The sequence below is a fragment of the Physeter macrocephalus genome, chromosome 8 (assembly GCF_002837175.3).
Source record: "Physeter macrocephalus isolate SW-GA chromosome 8, ASM283717v5, whole genome shotgun sequence".
In the NCBI taxonomy this organism is placed as follows: domain Eukaryota; kingdom Metazoa; phylum Chordata; class Mammalia; order Artiodactyla; family Physeteridae; genus Physeter; species Physeter macrocephalus.
In genome coordinates, this window is record NC_041221.1 from 65,981,275 (window position 1) to 66,000,395 (window position 19,121).

General features: G+C 34.6%; 1 protein-coding gene across 3 annotated transcripts in view; it reads left to right on the forward strand.

The window, feature by feature from the left end:
• The window catches only part of KIF2A (kinesin family member 2A), a 68,824-nt gene extending 50,872 nt beyond the window's left edge, over window positions 1-17,952 (forward strand). For 2 of the 3 annotated variants that reach the window (XM_024130830.3, XM_024130881.2), the window contains exons 10-20: window positions 796-886; window positions 986-1,049; window positions 1,593-1,684; window positions 2,378-2,520; window positions 2,833-3,037; window positions 3,779-3,889; window positions 4,929-4,996; window positions 9,202-9,352; window positions 12,338-12,439; window positions 15,060-15,195; window positions 17,773-17,952. In XM_024130830.3, the coding sequence (XP_023986598.1) occupies window positions 796-886; window positions 986-1,049; window positions 1,593-1,684; window positions 2,378-2,520; window positions 2,833-3,037; window positions 3,779-3,889; window positions 4,929-4,996; window positions 9,202-9,352; window positions 12,338-12,439; window positions 15,060-15,195; window positions 17,773-17,858 (1,249 nt within the window). In that variant the 3' untranslated portion in view covers window positions 17,859-17,952. Of the gene's footprint in view, window positions 1-795; window positions 887-985; window positions 1,050-1,592; window positions 1,685-2,377; window positions 2,521-2,832; window positions 3,038-3,778; window positions 3,890-4,928; window positions 4,997-8,047; window positions 8,162-9,201; window positions 9,353-12,337; window positions 12,440-15,059; window positions 15,196-17,772 lie in introns of all 3 variants that reach the window. The other variant, XM_024130922.3, reaches the window with a different exon arrangement.
• Window positions 17,953-19,121: the final 1,169 nt, after the last annotated feature.

The window sequence follows — 19,121 nt, forward strand, 5'->3', positions numbered from 1 at the left end:
AAAAAAAATCAATAGAGCTGTATAAAGTGTTCTACATATATTCTTTTGAAGCCTGTGTAAAAAGTAGATTTGTTTTCTATCATGCTTTTAGGGCTCTGCTCAATGAAGTATTTTTTTGTCCCTCCCTACCTTTTTATTTTAACTCCAGCAATGATTATACCAATACATAATATTTGGGCATCCTTTTCCTGAATCAAGACTATCAGCTCAGAATTCATTGTCTTATAAGCATAATTTATATTTACTTACATTCAAGGAAATTTTACCACTTTTATACTTGTTTAGATAATGTTTTTGTACTTTTTTTCCCCTCTAGCTTTTCTGTATTGAGATTACCACTCTTGATTCTGTTTCTGTTGAAACCTTTGATACTTTTTTTTGGGTTGGGTTGGGGTTTTTAGTTTTGGTTTTGGTTTTCATTCTGTCCTACTTGTCTGGCTGCTATTACCATATTTTGTTGTTATTTTTTAAAACTTTCCTACTGTCTTCTATATATTATGTCTTTAGCTCAGTTACTATCAGGTTTTTTTCCCTGTCCATTATTATTGTGGCCCTTGTTTATTTCAGAATTATTGCTTGAAAATATGCTTTAAAGAGCTTTAAGCAATTCTAGGACATGGGTATTTAAAATTTTTAATCAGTGGGGTCAATTGTGGCCTCGCAGTTGATCCCACTGATTTGTTAAAAATCTTGGTATAAGATTTGCTTATAATAACACTTGATATTAGTTTTATTGCTTATTTGTTTAATTTAAACATTAACTGTATGTTCTGACTGGTACATTTTATTTTTAAGGTTTACAGCTAGACCACTAGTGGAAACTATATTTGAAAGGGGAATGGCTACATGCTTTGCTTATGGGCAGACTGGAAGTGGAAAGACTCATGTAAGTAATTCATTACAGTTACATCCTGGCATGAAGGCAGTTTATTTTCCTTATAGCTTAATTCTAAGATCTAAATTCTATTTTCTATTTAACATATAGACAATGGGAGGTGACTTTTCAGGAAAGAACCAAGACTGTTCTAAAGGAATTTATGCATTAGCAGGTAACTCCCCTTTTTGCATATTATTTATAATATTCTTCTTGAATATTATTCAGGTGGCTTGGAAATAAGATTTGGAAGTACTGTCCAGAATTTTAAGGGTAACTAATGCTATACTTACTATATATTATGTCAGTTTTAGATTAGCGGACTGTTTTGAAAAGAACTGTGCTTTGGGGGCAAAAATCTTGATTATGTTTGTGTTGTAATCTGGCACATTGTTGGAGCTTAGCGTTTGTTGAATAACTGCTTTGTGAAAAGTTTCAATTTGGTATGATTATGAAAGTAACCTTATTATGACTGCCTATAATTTTATGCTATTTATAAAGATAAGTAGTAGCATTCTCTTCTTGAATATGAAGGAGAGTGGCCTCTAAACTTTAAATGTAGAAAAACTATTACTACTATTTTTTTTTGAAAATTAATATCCACTTTAATCTTCATTTTTCTTATTGATACTGTCATTCTAGGTAAACGTTAGTTGATTTGAATTGCTTTTTAAAAACAATATTTGTTGCATCTTAATAAATTTTCTCTATATGACAGCTCGAGATGTTTTTTTAATGCTAAAGAAGCCAAACTATAAGAAGTTAGAACTTCAAGTGTATGCAACCTTTTTTGAAATTTATAGTGGTAAGGTAAGTGGAAACTTTAAAAAAATTTTTTTTTTTTTAGTTTTTTATATTATGGTTAAAAAATGCATAACATAAAATTTACCATTCTAACCATTTTTAAGTGTAGAAGTTCAGCGACATTCACATTGTTGGGCAGTCATTGCCACCACATAATTGTTATATGTATTTGGAATATTATGTTAAAGTTCTGTGATGAGATTTTTAAAAATTCCATTTGAAACTCTTTAACTTCAGTATCGATCATTATTATTCTAATAACATTATTACTAGAATTCTCTGAAATAATTTTCGGACTCTGAATGACTCTTTTTTTTTTTTTGAAGATGTTGGGGGTAGGAGTTTATTAATTAATTAATTAATTTTTGCTGTGTTGCGTCTTCGTTTCTGTGCGAGGGCTTTCTCTAGTTGTGGCAAGCCGGGGCTACTCTTCATCGCGGTGCGCGGGCCTCTCACTATCGCGGCCTCTCTTGTTGCGGAGCACAGGCTCCAGACGCGCAGGTTCAGTAGTTGTAGCTCATGGGCCTAGTTGCTCCGCGGCATGTGGGATCCTCCCAGACCAGGGCTCGAACCTGTGTCCCCTGCATTAGCAGGCAGATTCTCAACCACTGCGCTACCAAGGAAGCCCTGAATGACTCATTTTTATAGAACTATTCTTTTTTTATTTTTAAAGCTAGCTTTCTTTTTTTTTTTTTTTAGGTTTTTGACTTGCTAAACAGGAAAACAAAATTAAGAGTGCTCGAAGATGGAAAACAGCAGGTTCAAGTGGTGGGATTACAGGAACGGGAGGTCAAATGTGTTGAAGATGTACTGAAACTCATTGACATAGGCAACAGTTGCAGGTAGCTCTCATTTTAATTAAGAAAGTGAAACAGTTTCATGATCAGTTTTAGATACTCTGGGTATAACAAAAGCAAAGCAAGGATGTTATTCAATGCATTTTGGATATAAAAATAATTATTCATAAAAACTTTTGAAGTATGCCAGATTAAATTATATTAATCTGGTTATGTTTGTGTTGTTAATTCAAAATGTCTCTTTTGTATTTAAATAATAAAAACTGAATAGTTTTTTCTTTTTTTAATGAAAATATTGTGGTTTGCACATCTAAATTGAACTTTTTACATATCAGAATGTTCTTAATTACATTGTAGAACATCCGGTCAAACATCTGCAAATGCACATTCATCTCGGAGCCATGCAGTGTTTCAGATTATTCTTAGAAGGAAAGGAAAACTACATGGCAAATTTTCTCTCATCGATTTGGCTGGAAATGAAAGAGGAGCTGATACTTCCAGTGCAGACAGGCAAACTAGGCTTGAAGGTGCTGAAATTAATAAAAGCCTTTTAGCACTCAAGGTAAATAAAGTGCATTTAATTGTGAAAACTCTTTTACTTTTGACTTCATTTTTGTTTACTCAGTTACAAAATTATAGTATTTGTTTCTTCTAATAAGTAAGAGAGGTTATCAAAATTTGTTTATGTTTGCAGTTATAGATTTATATCGTACCCAGAAATTTTGTTTACACATATTATTTATTCTTTTTAAGGTAGATAAAGATCTGTTAGTTAGCAGGCCAATTCCAACGCTGCTTAGGGAGATTCCAGAGGGCCTTAATCGTTAATCAGTCTTTTTTCTTGAAGGAGGGCAAGGAACCACAAAACTGAGCTAAGAAAGTTTCTCAGAAAAATGTGGAACGGCTTTCAAAAAGTTAGGCCACTATTATATATCTTCCTTGACTAGCAAAGCAAAGAAAGCATTCTGTTTTTTTCTTTTGTAGTACCACTTTAAAAGTTTAACTTTTTACAGTTATCCTACTGCCTGTTACTTCTAAACACTAATCATAGTCTCCAGAAGAATCTTTTGGAATTAATAAAGTAGTCTTTTGGATTGGTTTTTTTTTTTGTTTTCCAAATTTCATTTTCTTGAATTAGGATTTATGGGAACATTTCTACTATGCTATAAATCTCTTAATAGAATTTTCAGAGCTGATCAGATCTTAAATGTTAGGGTTATGGTAAGAGATGTTTTAAATATGTTCATTAAGATTACTCTTTATAAGAAATAAAATCTGTGAAATTTGTTTTCTTAATTTTCAGGAGTGCATCAGAGCCTTAGGTAGAAATAAACCTCATACTCCTTTCCGAGCAAGTAAACTCACTCAGGTGTTAAGAGATTCATTCATAGGTGAAAACTCTCGTACCTGCATGGTAAGTTTGTTTGTTTGTTTTGTTTTAATCTTAAATGAATAATTATGTAGTATATATGGGAAATTACAAAATACATTAATGACAGTCATTTAAAGTCTATTGTGAGAGATACAGTGATACTTGAAAATGTGGTCCCTTCCAGTCTGATAGGATTATATTGTAGTTATAATGCATTCTACTAATTCCAACATCTGAGTCTTCTTGAGATTGGTTTTCATTGATTTCTGTTTTCCTTGCATATTGGTCACACTTTTCTATTTCTTCATATATCTAGAATTTTGGATTATGTAATTTTCATTATGAATGAATATTTTATGGACACTCTGGATTCTGTTATGTTCTTCTAAAGATTATTGATTTTGTTATTGTTGTTGTTGTTATTTTAGCTGGAAGTTAACTTAGCTGAACTCCAAACTTTTGTCTCCCCAGCTGTGGGCATCAACTGACCTTGAAATCTCTGTTTAGCTCTTTTAGACTTAGCTATGTTTCTTGCAGTCAACCTTGTGTGTACTCTTAGTTCAGAGGTCAGCCAGAGATTTGGGTAGTATAAATATATATGTAGAATATGAGTTTCTTCCTCTGTGGTTATTTCTCTTCTGGGACAAACTTCCCTTCCCAGCTGCTATGGTGCCTACCTCCAAACTCCATCCTTTAGTTTAGCCAGTGAAACTCCAGATTTCTATTGAAGTTTTAGTTGTCCTGTGTGACAGCAGCAGAGTTTGCCCTTAGGCAAAAAAAGTTATCAAAAGTAGGGGCGGACTGTCACTCAATGTTACTCCCTTCTTCTAGGTGTTGACCTCCATTTTCTGCCTGATATTTGATCATTTTGTGGTGCTGTCAGAGTTGTTTATATTTTAACTGGAGTTTATAATTATTCTTTGATTATGGGTATGAGATAGTGAATTATCTTGGAGCTAAGGTATCATTAATAACTCTTTTTTTGATGACCATATTAAAATTAGACCTGACTGAGCCATATGTCAGTATTACTTGTCATCATTTATAACATTTTCTTTACCTTTGCATTTTTCCCCCACAGATTGCCACAATCTCTCCAGGCATGGCATCCTGTGAAAATACTCTCAATACATTAAGATATGCAAATAGGTATGAGAAATGGTTATTTATTTTGAAATTTGAAGGGAATAGAACAATATATGGTTTGACTTAATATCTGATAGGGTAAATCTTACTGCATTGTTCTTTACATTTTTAAAAAAAATTTGCATGTTATTCGTTGAAATGTCTAGAATCATTTTGTCATATTCTAAAAATAATTGGAAATGTGTAATTTGGGAAGACATTTTTAGTAGAATAGGTCTTATAATCATAGAACATTTTATTTTTCCATTAACCAAGTTATATTTCATAATATTTTACTATATTTAAATCATGAAAATTCTTATTATTATATTAAGACTCAAAAGTAAGTGAGTATCAGGAGCCAGTCCGTATTTCTTAAATTGTTTTGCATATGCTGAAAATTATTTCTGATAATCTTAAATATTATATTTGGGGAAGCTAGGGTTTAAGTAGTGATAGCACAGTTCTTTCTGGTGTTCTGTATGGGTTACATTTTATTATTTACGGCAGTAGTGTTACAAACTTTAATAGACAATTGCATTATTACAAATGAGAGGACAAAAAGCGTTACACATTATTAAAGCAGTTTATTCCTTATAGTCACAAAGTGCCCTTGGAATTTTGGATTGTAATAGTCATGTTTATATTTGTTCCAGAGATTTGTTCCCATTGCTCTTGTTTTGAATGACTATATATATAGTTTTAAATTTGTATTATCACATATTGCATTTGTGATTTTAACCTAGAGATAAAATTCCTCTTAGTATTCCATTTCTAGTGTGGAGAATCTCTTAATTTTGCTAAACATGAGTATTTGTACTATTTTTTTGTTTTAATCATTATGGAAATTTTATTTTTAATCTTTCATTAAAGTATAAAATACATATGCATACAGAAAAGTACCCAAAACACAAGTGAATAATTTAATGAATATTTACAAAGTGAAAATTCCTGTCATCAGACCAGGAAATAAAACATTTCCAGTCCCCCAGAAAATTCCCCATGTGTCCCTTTCTGATCACGAATCCTGAATAACATGCCTAAATCCATTAATTTCTACCCCAATTTAGTCATTGTCCTAACTTTTGTGGAATAAATTTCTGTTTTATTTCTCTCTTTTTAAAAATAGTTTTACTACCTATGAATGTATCCCTGAACAATATAGGTAGCTGTATTTGAACTTCACATAAGTGAGGTCATACGCTTTGTTCTTTCGTATTTTGCTTTTGCTTCAACTAAAGAGATTTTTAAAAATCATCAGTAAAAACTGTTGGAAAGTATAAACTTATTGACCTTTTGTAAAGATATTAAAAATAATAACTTTTAAAAATAATTGAACTTTATTTTTAAATTTAATACCCTTTAAACTTTGAATTATAAGATTCTAGCTATGAACCTTTATAGTACTTTTAATCATTCTTTGTAGTGAACATTTTTGGTATTTTGGGGTTTTTTTCATTAATTTAAAATGCTTCTTGTTTCAGAATTGTTCATGGGAGAGATGAGGAACAGCTTAGTGTAGTAAAATGATTGCCGTGTCGTAGAATTAAAACCCTCCATGTCTTCAGACTTCTGGCTGCACAGGAATCCCCCTAATGTGAAAATGCTGTATCTGGTTATTCCTCTAGTTCATTTAGGTCCAAGTAAAATATTTTAATTTATTATCATATAATGTGATTCATTTTCAACCATTACTAACCATCTAGGACAAATCTGTCTTTTATTTCCATATCTCTAGGAATAAAGATTTTCAACCTCATTTGATAGCTCATTTGAGGAATATAATTCCTGCATATAGAATAGTTTAGGTTGGGCAAGAGAGTTTTGAATACAGGAAAAATGTGTGGTTAGGGGCTAATAGGTGTCTAAATTAGGAGATTCTGAAAGAATAAGTAATGGGGTTGGGAGTAAAAAGAGTTATTAAGTCAGTATTAGAAATTCACATTTGTCAGCACGTGTGTAAATAAGCTTTCCAAAAGGATAAAGGCAAAAGAATCTGGTATTGAACCTTTGAGAGTAGATATTACCAATAGGTCAAAGAAAGATTCTAAGTAAAAGAAATTATTAGTTTGATCTATGTGACTATTTTTGATGTATAACAATAGTAATTTCATTTAGTTCAACCTAAGAGAAGTAATGAGAAAAACAGAGAATATGGTTAGATATTGAAGTGTTTAAACATAAGGTTTGTACTCACAGCTAGGTTTGAACCTCAGTTATGCCACATTCTCATTGAATGAACTTGGGTAAGATACTTTATTGCTCTGAACCTATTTCTCATCTGTAAAGTGGTGATAATAATATCACAATATTGTCGTAATGATTAAATAATATAATGTCTAAAAATATTAATCATAATATCTGATATATAGGAAGTAATTAATAAATATTGCCTACTGTTATGAAATGGGATTGGCCTAGAGGACATAGGGAGTCACAAAAATTGTGTCATAAAAGCCATGATTTAGTTAAATATAACTGTTTGAGACATTAGCAAAAGCAATTTAAATTCCATTGCTAAAGGATTTTTTTCACCATGGTTCGTCACCTGAATCACCAAACACAGAAAATTATCTGAGTGACTGTTTTCTCAGTTTGTTCAAGGATTGCTTTATAGCTAATACCATTCTAGGTGCATAGGAAAGAAGTTAATTCATTATAAACGGTGTATGCCATTAGGACTTAATTCTCTTGTGTCCTGTTTGAAAAGACTGCAAGAGTGTTGAGGACTCATTAATGCTAATAAAATATTCATGGTATTGACCACACAAGGAAATTAGACATGAGTGGTCATGTAGCTAAATACAGGGCATTTCAAATTTAGGTGATGGACTCCTTAAACTTCTAGAAAGATCATGAGAAAAGGAAGGACTGTGGAGTAGGGAGTCAATAGAACAGAGGGGTTCAAAAGCCTCTTCACATTGATTATTTTTAAGATAGTGTAAATACATTGTCATAACATCGTTGATCTTTTTCTAAACAAATTAAACTGAGTACTAAATGCAAACTTGAAATGTGCATTGCTGTCTTTACAAGAACATTTTCTTTTAATTTGTTGCTGTTTTGGTGCTGCAGAGTAAAGGAGTTTGGAATTAGTCCATCAGACATTCCCTTCTCACAGGGTAGTGGCAGTCGCCCTGATCTCTCTCCTTCTTATGAGTATGACGACTTTTCTCCTTCAATTACCAGGTCTACTTCATTCTATACATAAGATGTTTATTTTAATAGTTTCTTTTGGATTGTGCTATGTATAAATGTTTTATAGCATTTACTTTCATAGCATATACTTCTTTTGTCCTGAGCCATTTTATTTTTCATTTTCATTTTGTTTGGCAGGTGGTGGTTATACTGCATGATCTTCATTTTTATGTACTTTATTAATTTGCTTTAAAATGTTGATTTAGAATTCAGGCTTCCTTTTCCCCTCTCATATTTTTAAGGATGATGTCATCTTTGCATATTTACCATTGAAGGATAAACTGTCTTATTTAAAATGAACAGTTTACATTCTTTCTGTCTGCAAGGAAATCACAAGGCTCCTCTTGACTTAAAAAGTGTACCCTCTCCCAAATATGTAAATTGAAGTTTAAGGGGTAAACTTTTTTTAATGATAGAACTTTACAGCTTATAATCTTTATAAATTAGAAATATTTCACATGTAGCTATTTTAATTGAGCCATCTAACTACCAAATCTGCAAAGTGTATTAAATTCTTTGATTTTGGGGGACTTCCCTGGCGGTCCAGTGGTTAAGACTCCACGCTTCCACTGCAGGGTGTGCATGTTCGATACCTGGTCAGGGAACTGAGATCCCACGTGATGCACAGTGAGGCCAAAAAAAAAAAAAAAAAAAAACTGATTTTTGGCTGTGATTCATTTATTGATCTAAGTGCCATTGTTAGCATTTTTCTGTTCAGCAATTTAGTTGCAACAAGTGTCTCTTATTTATTTTGAAATACTGAATCTGCATACTTTGTTGATTCTCAGTTTGTTATGCACAGTAATTATGTTTGAAGTAATTGTAAAGTTATATACCTAAGTAAATTCCTAAAGCTTCACAGCTAAACATACCTTTAGCATTTCCACAGATTTCAGTTAGATTTGATCTGGAAAGCTGACATCATCAATATTAATATGTTTATTGAATTGCTTTTATATTAAATAGGTTGATATTTCTTGTTCCTCTGCATGAGTCTTTGTTAATTATAGATACCTCTTATGTGTTTATAGGGTGAAAGAATTGACTGTGGATCCAACTGCCGCTGGTGATGTCCGTCCAATAATGCACCATCCACCAAATCAGATTGATGATTTAGAGGCACAGTGGGGTGTGGGGAGTTCCCCTCAGAGGGATGATCTAAAACTTCTTTGTGAACAAAATGTAAGTGACATAATATAGTTGTAATTATCTAATCTTAGTCATTTCATCCATAGCAGAATAAGTGAAAACTATCATCTAAATCAGTATCAGCAAACTACAGCCTATGGGCCTGCCATCTGTTTTTACAAATAAAGTTTTGTTGAAACATGGCCCTGCTCATTAAGACCAGAGGTGACAAAGATTGTATGGCTCACAACCCCAAAATATGTACTAAAGTTCACTGACCCCTGATTTAACTATTCTTTTTTCCAGATTTTATACTGATGTTAAAATTTGGGGATTTTTAAAGTAATACAGGGAAAAAACAAGTTTAAGAATTGTACATACAATATATCATATATATAAAGCTTAGAAACAAGATTATGGACACATGCACATGTATTAAAAGGATTCATGAACTGTATCAAAAATGGAAAAAATCTGACATTTGTTAAATCTGGTTGCTTTCTGTATTTTTGAATGTTTGGTGACATTTCATAAATTTAAAATTTTGATTCCCCTGTTGCTTAAAAATAATAATATGTGCCCACTGCATAAGGACAATGAGGTATAAAGAAAGAACAAAAAAGCACAAACACATTTTCACATAGTTATTTAACTTCATTTTTTAAATGTATAATCTATATAGTTTTGTATCATTCTTTTCCCACTAAGAATCCTATAGTGGCATTTTCTTATAATGATAAAAGGTAGCATTTATTAGTTGCTTACTTCATGACATATATTTTCTAGGCATCTTATGATCTGGTATAGTCCTCACAATTCAGTGTTGTAGGTACTATAATTATCCCTGTTTTTAACTTGACTAAGATCATACAAGTAGTAAGTGCTGAAGCCCAGCAGGATTGAAATCTGGGTCTTTCTTATACCAGAGTGAAATCTTAGGTCAGCTAAATTGATTGCTCGCTGCAATAAGATATTCTTTGGAAACAGTATAACTTAAGTTAATGTTTTTATACTTTCCAGCAGGTATTTTAAAGTCCAAAATATTCTAGAGTAAACAAACGGATATCCTACTTTTTGTTATCATGTTTCAAAATACTCTACAAAGTAGGACTCAATGCAGGAGTTCTCAACCAGGAGTGACTTGGCCCCTCTCCAGGGAAAAATGTATGGAGACATTTTTGGTCGTCACAGGTGGGATGGTGTTGCTAACATCCAGTGCGTTGAGGCCAGGGATGATGCTAAACATCATACAATGCACAGGGACAGCCTTCCTCCTCCCCCCAAAAATGTCTGTAGTGCCGAAGTTAAGAAACCTGGTTTAAAATAAGAGTTCTGAACTTTGAACCATAGAGGATAAAGAACTAAAAATGAAATCCTGGCGTTAGTCTATCCCCTGTCCCCAAAACATTTGAAAGAGACTGCAGTTGCTTTTTAAATCCTTAAAGCAAAAAAAAAAATCTTTAAAGCAAACGCTGCATTGCTTCTAGATATGGTACCTCCAAAGATATGGAAAACCAGAACAAGATAGGCACTCCCTATAGCAGATCTCTCACGTTTTATTCTTGCATCTATTGGGTCTTTGCAGGACCTTAATTTGGAGAGGTTGGCTAGGTGACCAGAACTAGTCCAGAGGCTTTAAGCATGACATCATGGGTTCTTGCAACCTCCCTTATATATGAGAGAGTGTGGATTTCTTTCAACTTTGCCTTCCCCAAGGAACTGTCTTGAGATGGTTCAGCATTAGCCTTTAGTTAAGTATTGATGCATGTGTACATATTCTTATTGCTATATTAAATTTTAACAAGGTAGATTAAAATGGAATAGTGTCCAGGACATGCCCTGGAGATAAAAGTAATACAGGTAGACAAACTAGAGGATAATCAAGTGCATTAGAATTCCATAAGTAGTTGTAGAGATAAAAAGTATTCTGAGTGGGCTGCATGGAAGTGGCAGAAGTTTGCATAATATCTTGAAGCAGAGAAAAGACAGGACATTCTCGGCTTGGCAGGGAAGTGGGCATATAAAATGAGTAAAGGTGGTTGACTGTGTTTACCAGAAGGACAGAGAATATGAGAGAATCATGCCTGCATGTCCTGATTAAAAGCAGATGGCTCTTTTCCCAAAGAGAAAATAAAAAATTCTTTAGCCAACTTGATTATATAAACTTTTAGGGATGGCAGCTTATTGATGAAAGAGTCAAATAAGTCAGTCTACTTATAATATTTAATTTAACGAAAATACACACATATATTTAGAGTTGTGTATTTTATTTGAAAAGTGTTGCTTTTCCTTCTGACATTTTATAAAATAATTTTAAGGGTACTTCTCAATCACTACAACCACATTTTGAGGAAATAAATCATTAGATGTTAGAGTTGGGAAGGAAGCTCAAAAAAGAAAGCAAGGCCAGAGAAGTTTGACTTGATGTAGGACCAAAATATATGTTGCATATACATATGTGAGTTTTTGTTGATAAAGTTGTGAATTGTCCATTAAAATTTCTGTAAAAACCAGTAAGTAAATTGTAGAATGCAATTCAGAAATTAAAATTTAGTAAGAGTTGAATCCTTCAGAATACCAATTTGATAGTCACAGTCATGAAAGATATTATGTTTACATCTCTCTTCTAGTGAAAAGAAATTTAAGACATATATATGAATTAAATTGTTAGGGAAAGTAAACAACACTGAGGAAATATTTCAGTATATTTCTAGCCTGTGATAAATGTATTTTTGAAAAGTTGCACTCCAAAAGAGATTGCTTTTTTACAGTAATTCTGCAGTAAAGCTTGGGATAAGTGAAAACTGTCTCTGACTGATGTGTTTAAGTTTGTCTTACTGAGTGTTATGTTAAATATTTTTGACCCATAAAAAGAAATTGTGGCTTTGCCTTTCATGTTTTATTTTAGTTATCTTTAACATTCAAGCGTCCTCAATTTCTAAGTTGCATTTTTGTAGATGACACAGAAAAACTACTTTTTTATTATAACATTTAAAATATAAACTTATGTCATAATTTTTAAACTATTTTTATTTTAAGGAAGAAGAGGTTTCTCCACAATTGTTTACTTTCCACGAAGCTGTCTCACAAATGGTAGAAATGGAAGAACAAGTTGTAGAAGATCACAGGGCAGTCTTCCAGGTAAAGTAAGACAGAATCTTTAATCAAATGTTTCTCTAGAGAAATGAACTACCAACTTTTGTAATTCTTTGAGTATCACACTAATCTAAAAATAATACTTGTTTATGTGTAAGTATATGTATATTTGTAGAGCATATGACACAGTAAATTTTGAATAGAATGAATGATCACTACAAACAAACTTTCTCTGCAGCTGTGATGGAAAGATCTAGTTTATTTCTACTGTTCTCCCACTTCATTTGCTTTTGTCAGTTGTCCGTTTATAGAGGAGTTGAACTTCTGCCCTCCACTACCCCTTTCTTCATGGTAGGCCAGTTTGTTTGACAGCAGTAGGAAAAACTCTTCTAAAGGGTATCAGAACAATTGAGGAACAGTCAGTCTTTGCAGAAAAGGAGGAGTATTTCAGGAGAGTTACTGTACTGACTGAGCTGTCAGTGGCAGATGACTGACCGGTGTTATATCCCTTCCTATAGCAGTAACTCCTTAGGTATTTATCCCATTGTGTGTTAAACCCATTTAAAAAAACCTTTTACCATACGATCCTCCCCTCCCTTTTTATAAACAAGAAAATATTCTGGGGACTTCCCTGGTGACGCAGTGGTTAAGAAAACGCCTGCCAATGCAGGGGACACGGGTTTGAGCCCTGGTCTGGGAAGATCCTACATGCCGTGGAGCAACTAAGCCCATGCGTCACAACTACTGAGCCCACGTGCCACAACTACTGAGCCTGCGCAAATAGAGCCCGTGCTCCCCAACAAGAGAAGCCACTGCAATGAGAAGCCCACTCACTGCAACAAAGAGTAGCCCCTGCTCACCCATGCATACAGCAACGAACACCCAACGCAGACAAAAATTAAAATAAAATAAATTTATTTTTTTAAAAAAAGGAAATATTCTGGAGGGTGATACCTATGAGGAAGTGAAGATAATTTTGAACATCTTTATGGAGACTGTACAGTCAGGTTGTCCCCCGCCCCCTTCCCACAGTATATAAATCCATCGTCCTGTTAACCTATATTCCTTCTCTGATGTTGAAGAAATCATTTATCTGTAAACAAACATTAACATTCCTCAGCTCTCGCCATTCAAGCACCTGGATGAAGTCTCAAAAACATAAGAGAACTGTTTGTAACTTCAGAATAGGGTATACATTGATTAAAACTGTTACAGTTTTAGTCAAATCCATATTATGGGAATCTCTTCAGAGGCCTAGGTATTTAGAGTAAATCAAAAAAGGACACTTGTAATTTAAGAAAATTGTTAGAACAATATGGACACCCATAAAACTCAGTCAGGTGAGGCTTTCAAACTCAAATTTGTACTTGATGTGTCAGAACTAAATTGGTACATTTATAGAACAGTTGTGTGTGCAGCACAATTGAATTGTTTTGGAATCCAGCAATAGACTTGTGAATGCCTTGTTAGAATGAGGTATGCGCCACAACCACTGAGCCTGCGCTCCAGAGCCCGCGAGCCACAACTACTGAGCCTGTGTGCTGCAACTACTGAAGCCCGTGCACCTAGAGCCCATGCTCTGCAACAAGAGAAGCCACCTCAATGAGAAGCCCGGGCACTGCAACGAAGAGTAGCCCCCGTTAGCCGCAACTAGAGAAAGCCCGCACACAGCAACAAAGACCCAACGTAGCCAAACATAACTAATTAATTTTTTTTTTTAAGCGCTCCAGAGCCCGCGAGCCACAACTACTGAGCCTGTGTGCTGCAACTACTGAAGCCCGTGCACCTAGAGCCCATGCTCTGCAACAAGAGAAGACACCTCAATGAGAAGCCCGGGCACTGCAACGAAGAGTAGCCCCCGTTAGCCGCAACTAGAGAAGGCCCGCACACAGCAACAAAGACCCAACGTAGCCAAACATAACTAATTAATTATTTTTTTAAAAAAGGAATGGTTTCCTTGAAGCATTTATGAATAGTAGTAAGTAGCTACTGTTTAGTGGTTCATTTGACTCTTCTAAAATGGGCTATCCTGGGAATTCCCTGGCAGTCCAGTGGTTAGGACTCTGTGCTTTCACTGTGGAGGGCGTGGGTTCAATACCTGGTCAGGGAGCTGAGATTCTGCAAGCCACACGGTGCGGCCAAAAAAAAAGGGCTATCCAGTGTTCCCTTACAGTCAATAATATTGAAGAGCTAGTGTGTAGAATTTAGGATTACCTCTTGGCCCAACCACTGTGAGGCCCCAAATGGATATGTTAATTCCAGATGATTTACAAGTTCTGGGCTCCCATAGGCCTCATCAGATTGATCAGTAACTTTATTATTACACCCGTTGTCTCTCTGTTTTAGGGACAGCTGTTGAAGTTTGAGATTTACTCTGCTCATTGGTGTGTGTGTGTGTGTGTGTGTGTGTGTGTGATTCATTCCCTCCCCCAAACCCCACTCAAAGTAGAGTAATAATAGGAAAATGAAGTCATCTTGCTTGGCCTGTCACTGGTGTTTGTGTTCAAATTTAAGGTTACTCTATAAATAAAGATGCTTTATGGTTATTAATATTTTAGAGAATACCATCTTGAGTATGTTTAATTAACATGAAATTTATTAATTGGTTTCTGTCTTATAAATAGGCTCATTGGATTATTGATTTTTTTTTTCTTGGTCATTTTAGGAATCTATTCGATGGTTAGAAGATGAAAAGGCTCTCCTAGAGATGACTGAAGAAGTAGACTATGATGTAGATTCATATGCTACGCAACTTGAAGCTATTCTTGAGCAAAAAATAGACATTTTAACTGAGCTGCGGGGTAATTCTTTTTTCATTTTAGTGTTTGAAATCTGCCTAATATTTGTATGTAATTAGTGGGAGGATTTCATATTGTAAGAAGATATCTGAAGTGAAAATTATGGGTACATTTAACATCTTTCTAGAGGTATTGAAGACCAACGAACCATTCTGATTTTTCTAAAAATGAAACATGAAAAATCATTTCAAGTGCTCTCTAGTCATCTTTTTTTTTAGTCTTTGGAGAAGGTAAAGACATCTTATGATTAAAGAGGGAAAATATATTTTAAGTTTGTAAATTTTGTATACCCATTCAGAGTTTTAGTTTGGTGGGCCGATGCTTTTTAGAATTATTTTCCTTGGTTTAGGTCTATTACGGGTCATCTTTCTATAGCCTCCTATGTGCACCTCCTTTCTGTGCATATTGTCATGTTTTTCCTTTGAACGCTTGTTTTTAAAAATGAAGGGGTGGCGCAGTGGTTGAGACTCTGCCTGCCGATGCAGCGGACACGGGTTCGAGCCCTGGTCTGGGAGGATCCCGTATGCCGCGGAGCGGCTGGGCCCGTGAGCCACAATTACTGAGCCTGCGCATCTGGAGCCTGTGCTCCGCAACGAGAGGCCACGATAGTGAGAGGCCTGCGCACCGCGATGAAGAGTGGCCCCCACTTGCCACAACTAGAGAAAGCCCTCGCACAGAAACGAAGACCCAACACACACATAAATAAATAAATAAATTAATTAATTTTTTTAAAAAATGAAGGGGAAGGTTTCAAAACAACTCTTTCTACTTTGCTTATGAAGGGAGGCATGTGGTTTACCTACATGCCATGGCTTCTTTCTTGGCTTTTTAATTAGCTTATCTCTGCAGCTTCAGATAAGCATGTATTGTATGTGCTGATTTCTTAGGCTTTGGCAAATTAGCTATCTTCATTTATATGCAAGTAGGCTTCTTTGTGTCTGCATGCAATGCAACATGAAACCAGACTGAAGTTGCTAGTTTTTAGCATCAAACAAGCTGCTTCAAATTTTTTAAACTAGGTTCTTTGTAAAGTTGGTTATTTGAAATCATCCTATAGAGTCAGCAGTGACCGTTTTGCCAATTTAGAATTGTTTGTGCAGATGTAGGGTTTCTGAAATTTGCTGTTTTTCATGTTCTTCGTATTCAAGCCTTGATTTAATGTGTTTTGATCATTTTTCTAATCTGTCATAAGGCACAAGCAGCTTTTTTGGTATGCATTTTATTCAGAAGACAGATCACAATGCATCCTAATTTTTTTCTTTGTAAGATGTAGCTTTCAACTTAGTGCCTTTCCTTAATTTTCTCAGGATTCATGTATAAGCAAGCATATCCAAACTTTGAAGAAATTACTACCTAGATATTATTCAGTCCTTCCTTAGAAAAAAAATTTTTTTTACTATCCAGAGATAATTTTGTTATTAACATAAGAAGTTTGAGAGCTATTATATTACCAGGCATCAAATCCAGAAGTCCTTAAATTCCTTTCTTTTTTCTTTTTTATTATTTTGGCTGTGCTGGGTCTTCATTGCTGCACGCGGGCTTCTCTCTAGTTGCGGTGCAGGCTTAGTTGCCCTATGGCATGTGGGATCTTAGTTCCCCAACCAGAGATCTAACCCGTGTCCCCTGCCTTGGAAGGCAGATTCTTAGCCACTGGACCACCGGGGAAGTCCCCTTAAATTCCTTTCTAAATTTCAGAAAAGTCAACTTTTTCAACATCGTTTTACTTAGGAAGAAGGGAAAGAAATTGAGATTCCAACTTTATATCTCTCCTTTTTTCTGAAAGCCATATCTTTGCACATTTTAAGTTGGGAAACTGGAAGGTGCTGTCTCTTGTGCATTGTGCGATGCTTACAAATATCCCTGGTCTCTATTGACTAGATGACAGTAGTACCACCCCAATGTGACAATCAAAAATGTCTGTAGACGTTACCAAATGTCCCCGGGAGGGGAGAGAAAATCACTCCCAAATTGAGAACCACTGTTATAGAAAGATTTCTCATCTTCACACAGCTATTATTTGCCTCCTCCAATTTTTACTTACGTATTTCTTACTCTTAAGTGACCGAATCAGTACACGATAGACAGTAGGACAGAATTGTAAGGCCAAGAAATGTATGTCCTGTAATTTCCCTTCCCCATCATGCCCTTTTGCAATCCCTGATAAGGAAAAAAATGACATGTCTTCTTAAAAACTCAAATAATCTTAAAATTTCATAGCTTAAAAAGGTAAAATAGGAATTGGGAGTAGACATTTTCTAATATTGAGAGAAGAAATGTCTACTTTACACACATATATAGCCTCTTTACACTGCAAAAAGGAATTCAAATAAATTAAAATTGAATGCTGTAAAATGTGCCAAATAGAACAGAAATCTGTTGAAGATAACAAAAAAAACCCACAAGTATTTCCAGGAATCTAATGAGTCTGTTGCTGTAGTTGAGCACTGTTCTGAGTTTCTGGACAACAAAGAAGGAAAAATCCTGAGTTAATAAGAGAGCTGATTTGATAGGACCCATAAAGTTGTGTGCTGCATTGCATGTAATGCAAAACTTATTCCCTTGTTCTTTTTTTTTTCCAAGATAAAGTGAAATCTTTTCGTGCAGCTCTACAAGAGGAAGAACAGGCCAGCAAGCAAATCAACCCGAAGAGACCCCGTGCCCTTTAAATCAGCATTTGCTGCTAAAGGATTCCCAGAACCCTCGCTACTGTAACATACAATGGTTCAGCTGTAAGGGCCATTCGAAAGTTTGAAATTTTAAGTGTCTGTGGAAAATGTCTTGTCCCTTCAACCTGAATGACATTTCAATTTTGTGAAACACTCCTTTGTCTACAAGATGTTTCTAGTCCAGGAGGCACAACCAAGGTTTGGGAATAGTGAAGCATTTTGTTTCATTTACCCACACAGTGATTTACTTTTGAAGATCCTTGCCAATTTTATTTTCTGTATGATGAAGTAAGATTGTGGACTTGATCCAGAGGTGAATAGTAGGGGGAAGCCACAGCATTTCCTTTTCACTCAGTTCAATTTTCATAGCAAGACTGAGCAGTTTTAAATCCTTTGCGTGCATGCATACCTCATCAGTGATTGTACATAACCTTGCCCACTTCTAGAAACAGCTGTGCTCACCTCTTCCTGCTTTGTGCCTTGACTAAGGCTACTGATCCTAAATTTCTGAAGCACAGCCAAGATAAATTACATTCCTTATTTGTCATTGTAAATTACCTTTATTGTGTGTACATTTTTACTGTAATTGAGACATTTTTTGTGTGTGACTAGATTTGCAGGATGTGCCATATCATTGAATGGAACGAAAGTCTGTGACAGTGGACATAGCTGCTGGACCATTCCATCTTATATGTAAAAAAATCTGGAATTATGATTTTAAAACCATATAACATGTGGTTATAATTTTCTTAGCATTTTCTTTGTAAAGAACTAAAATATAAACTAGTTGGTGTATAATAAAAAGTAATGAAATTCTGAAAAGAGTTTTATCTTAGGATAATACATATATATGCAGTGTGTGTTCCAGTGTGGTATTAACAAGACTAATAGTGCAATTTGATCTTTATCAATACCATTACTTAAGTTGAAGTGTCCATTAGCACCCCAAAATGTACCTTTTAAATGGTACTGTTAAAGGAAATTGGCTTCTGATGCATGAATATGTACATGTACATTGAAAGTAGTCCATAATAGAACTGTTAGTTTAAGCCAAGTATAGACAGTACATAACTCTCTTGAAAAAGAATTTAAGCTAAGAAAGAGATGACTTTGTCTTAAAAGGCAGATCTGACCCAAGCTCCACCCATTACCTAATGTATGATGTTTCACCATTATTTGATGAGAATCACTAAATTCTCACCAATCAGTTCATCTAGGGCATGCTGCTTTTTAAATGGTGGCACTTATTTTTACAGATTGCTA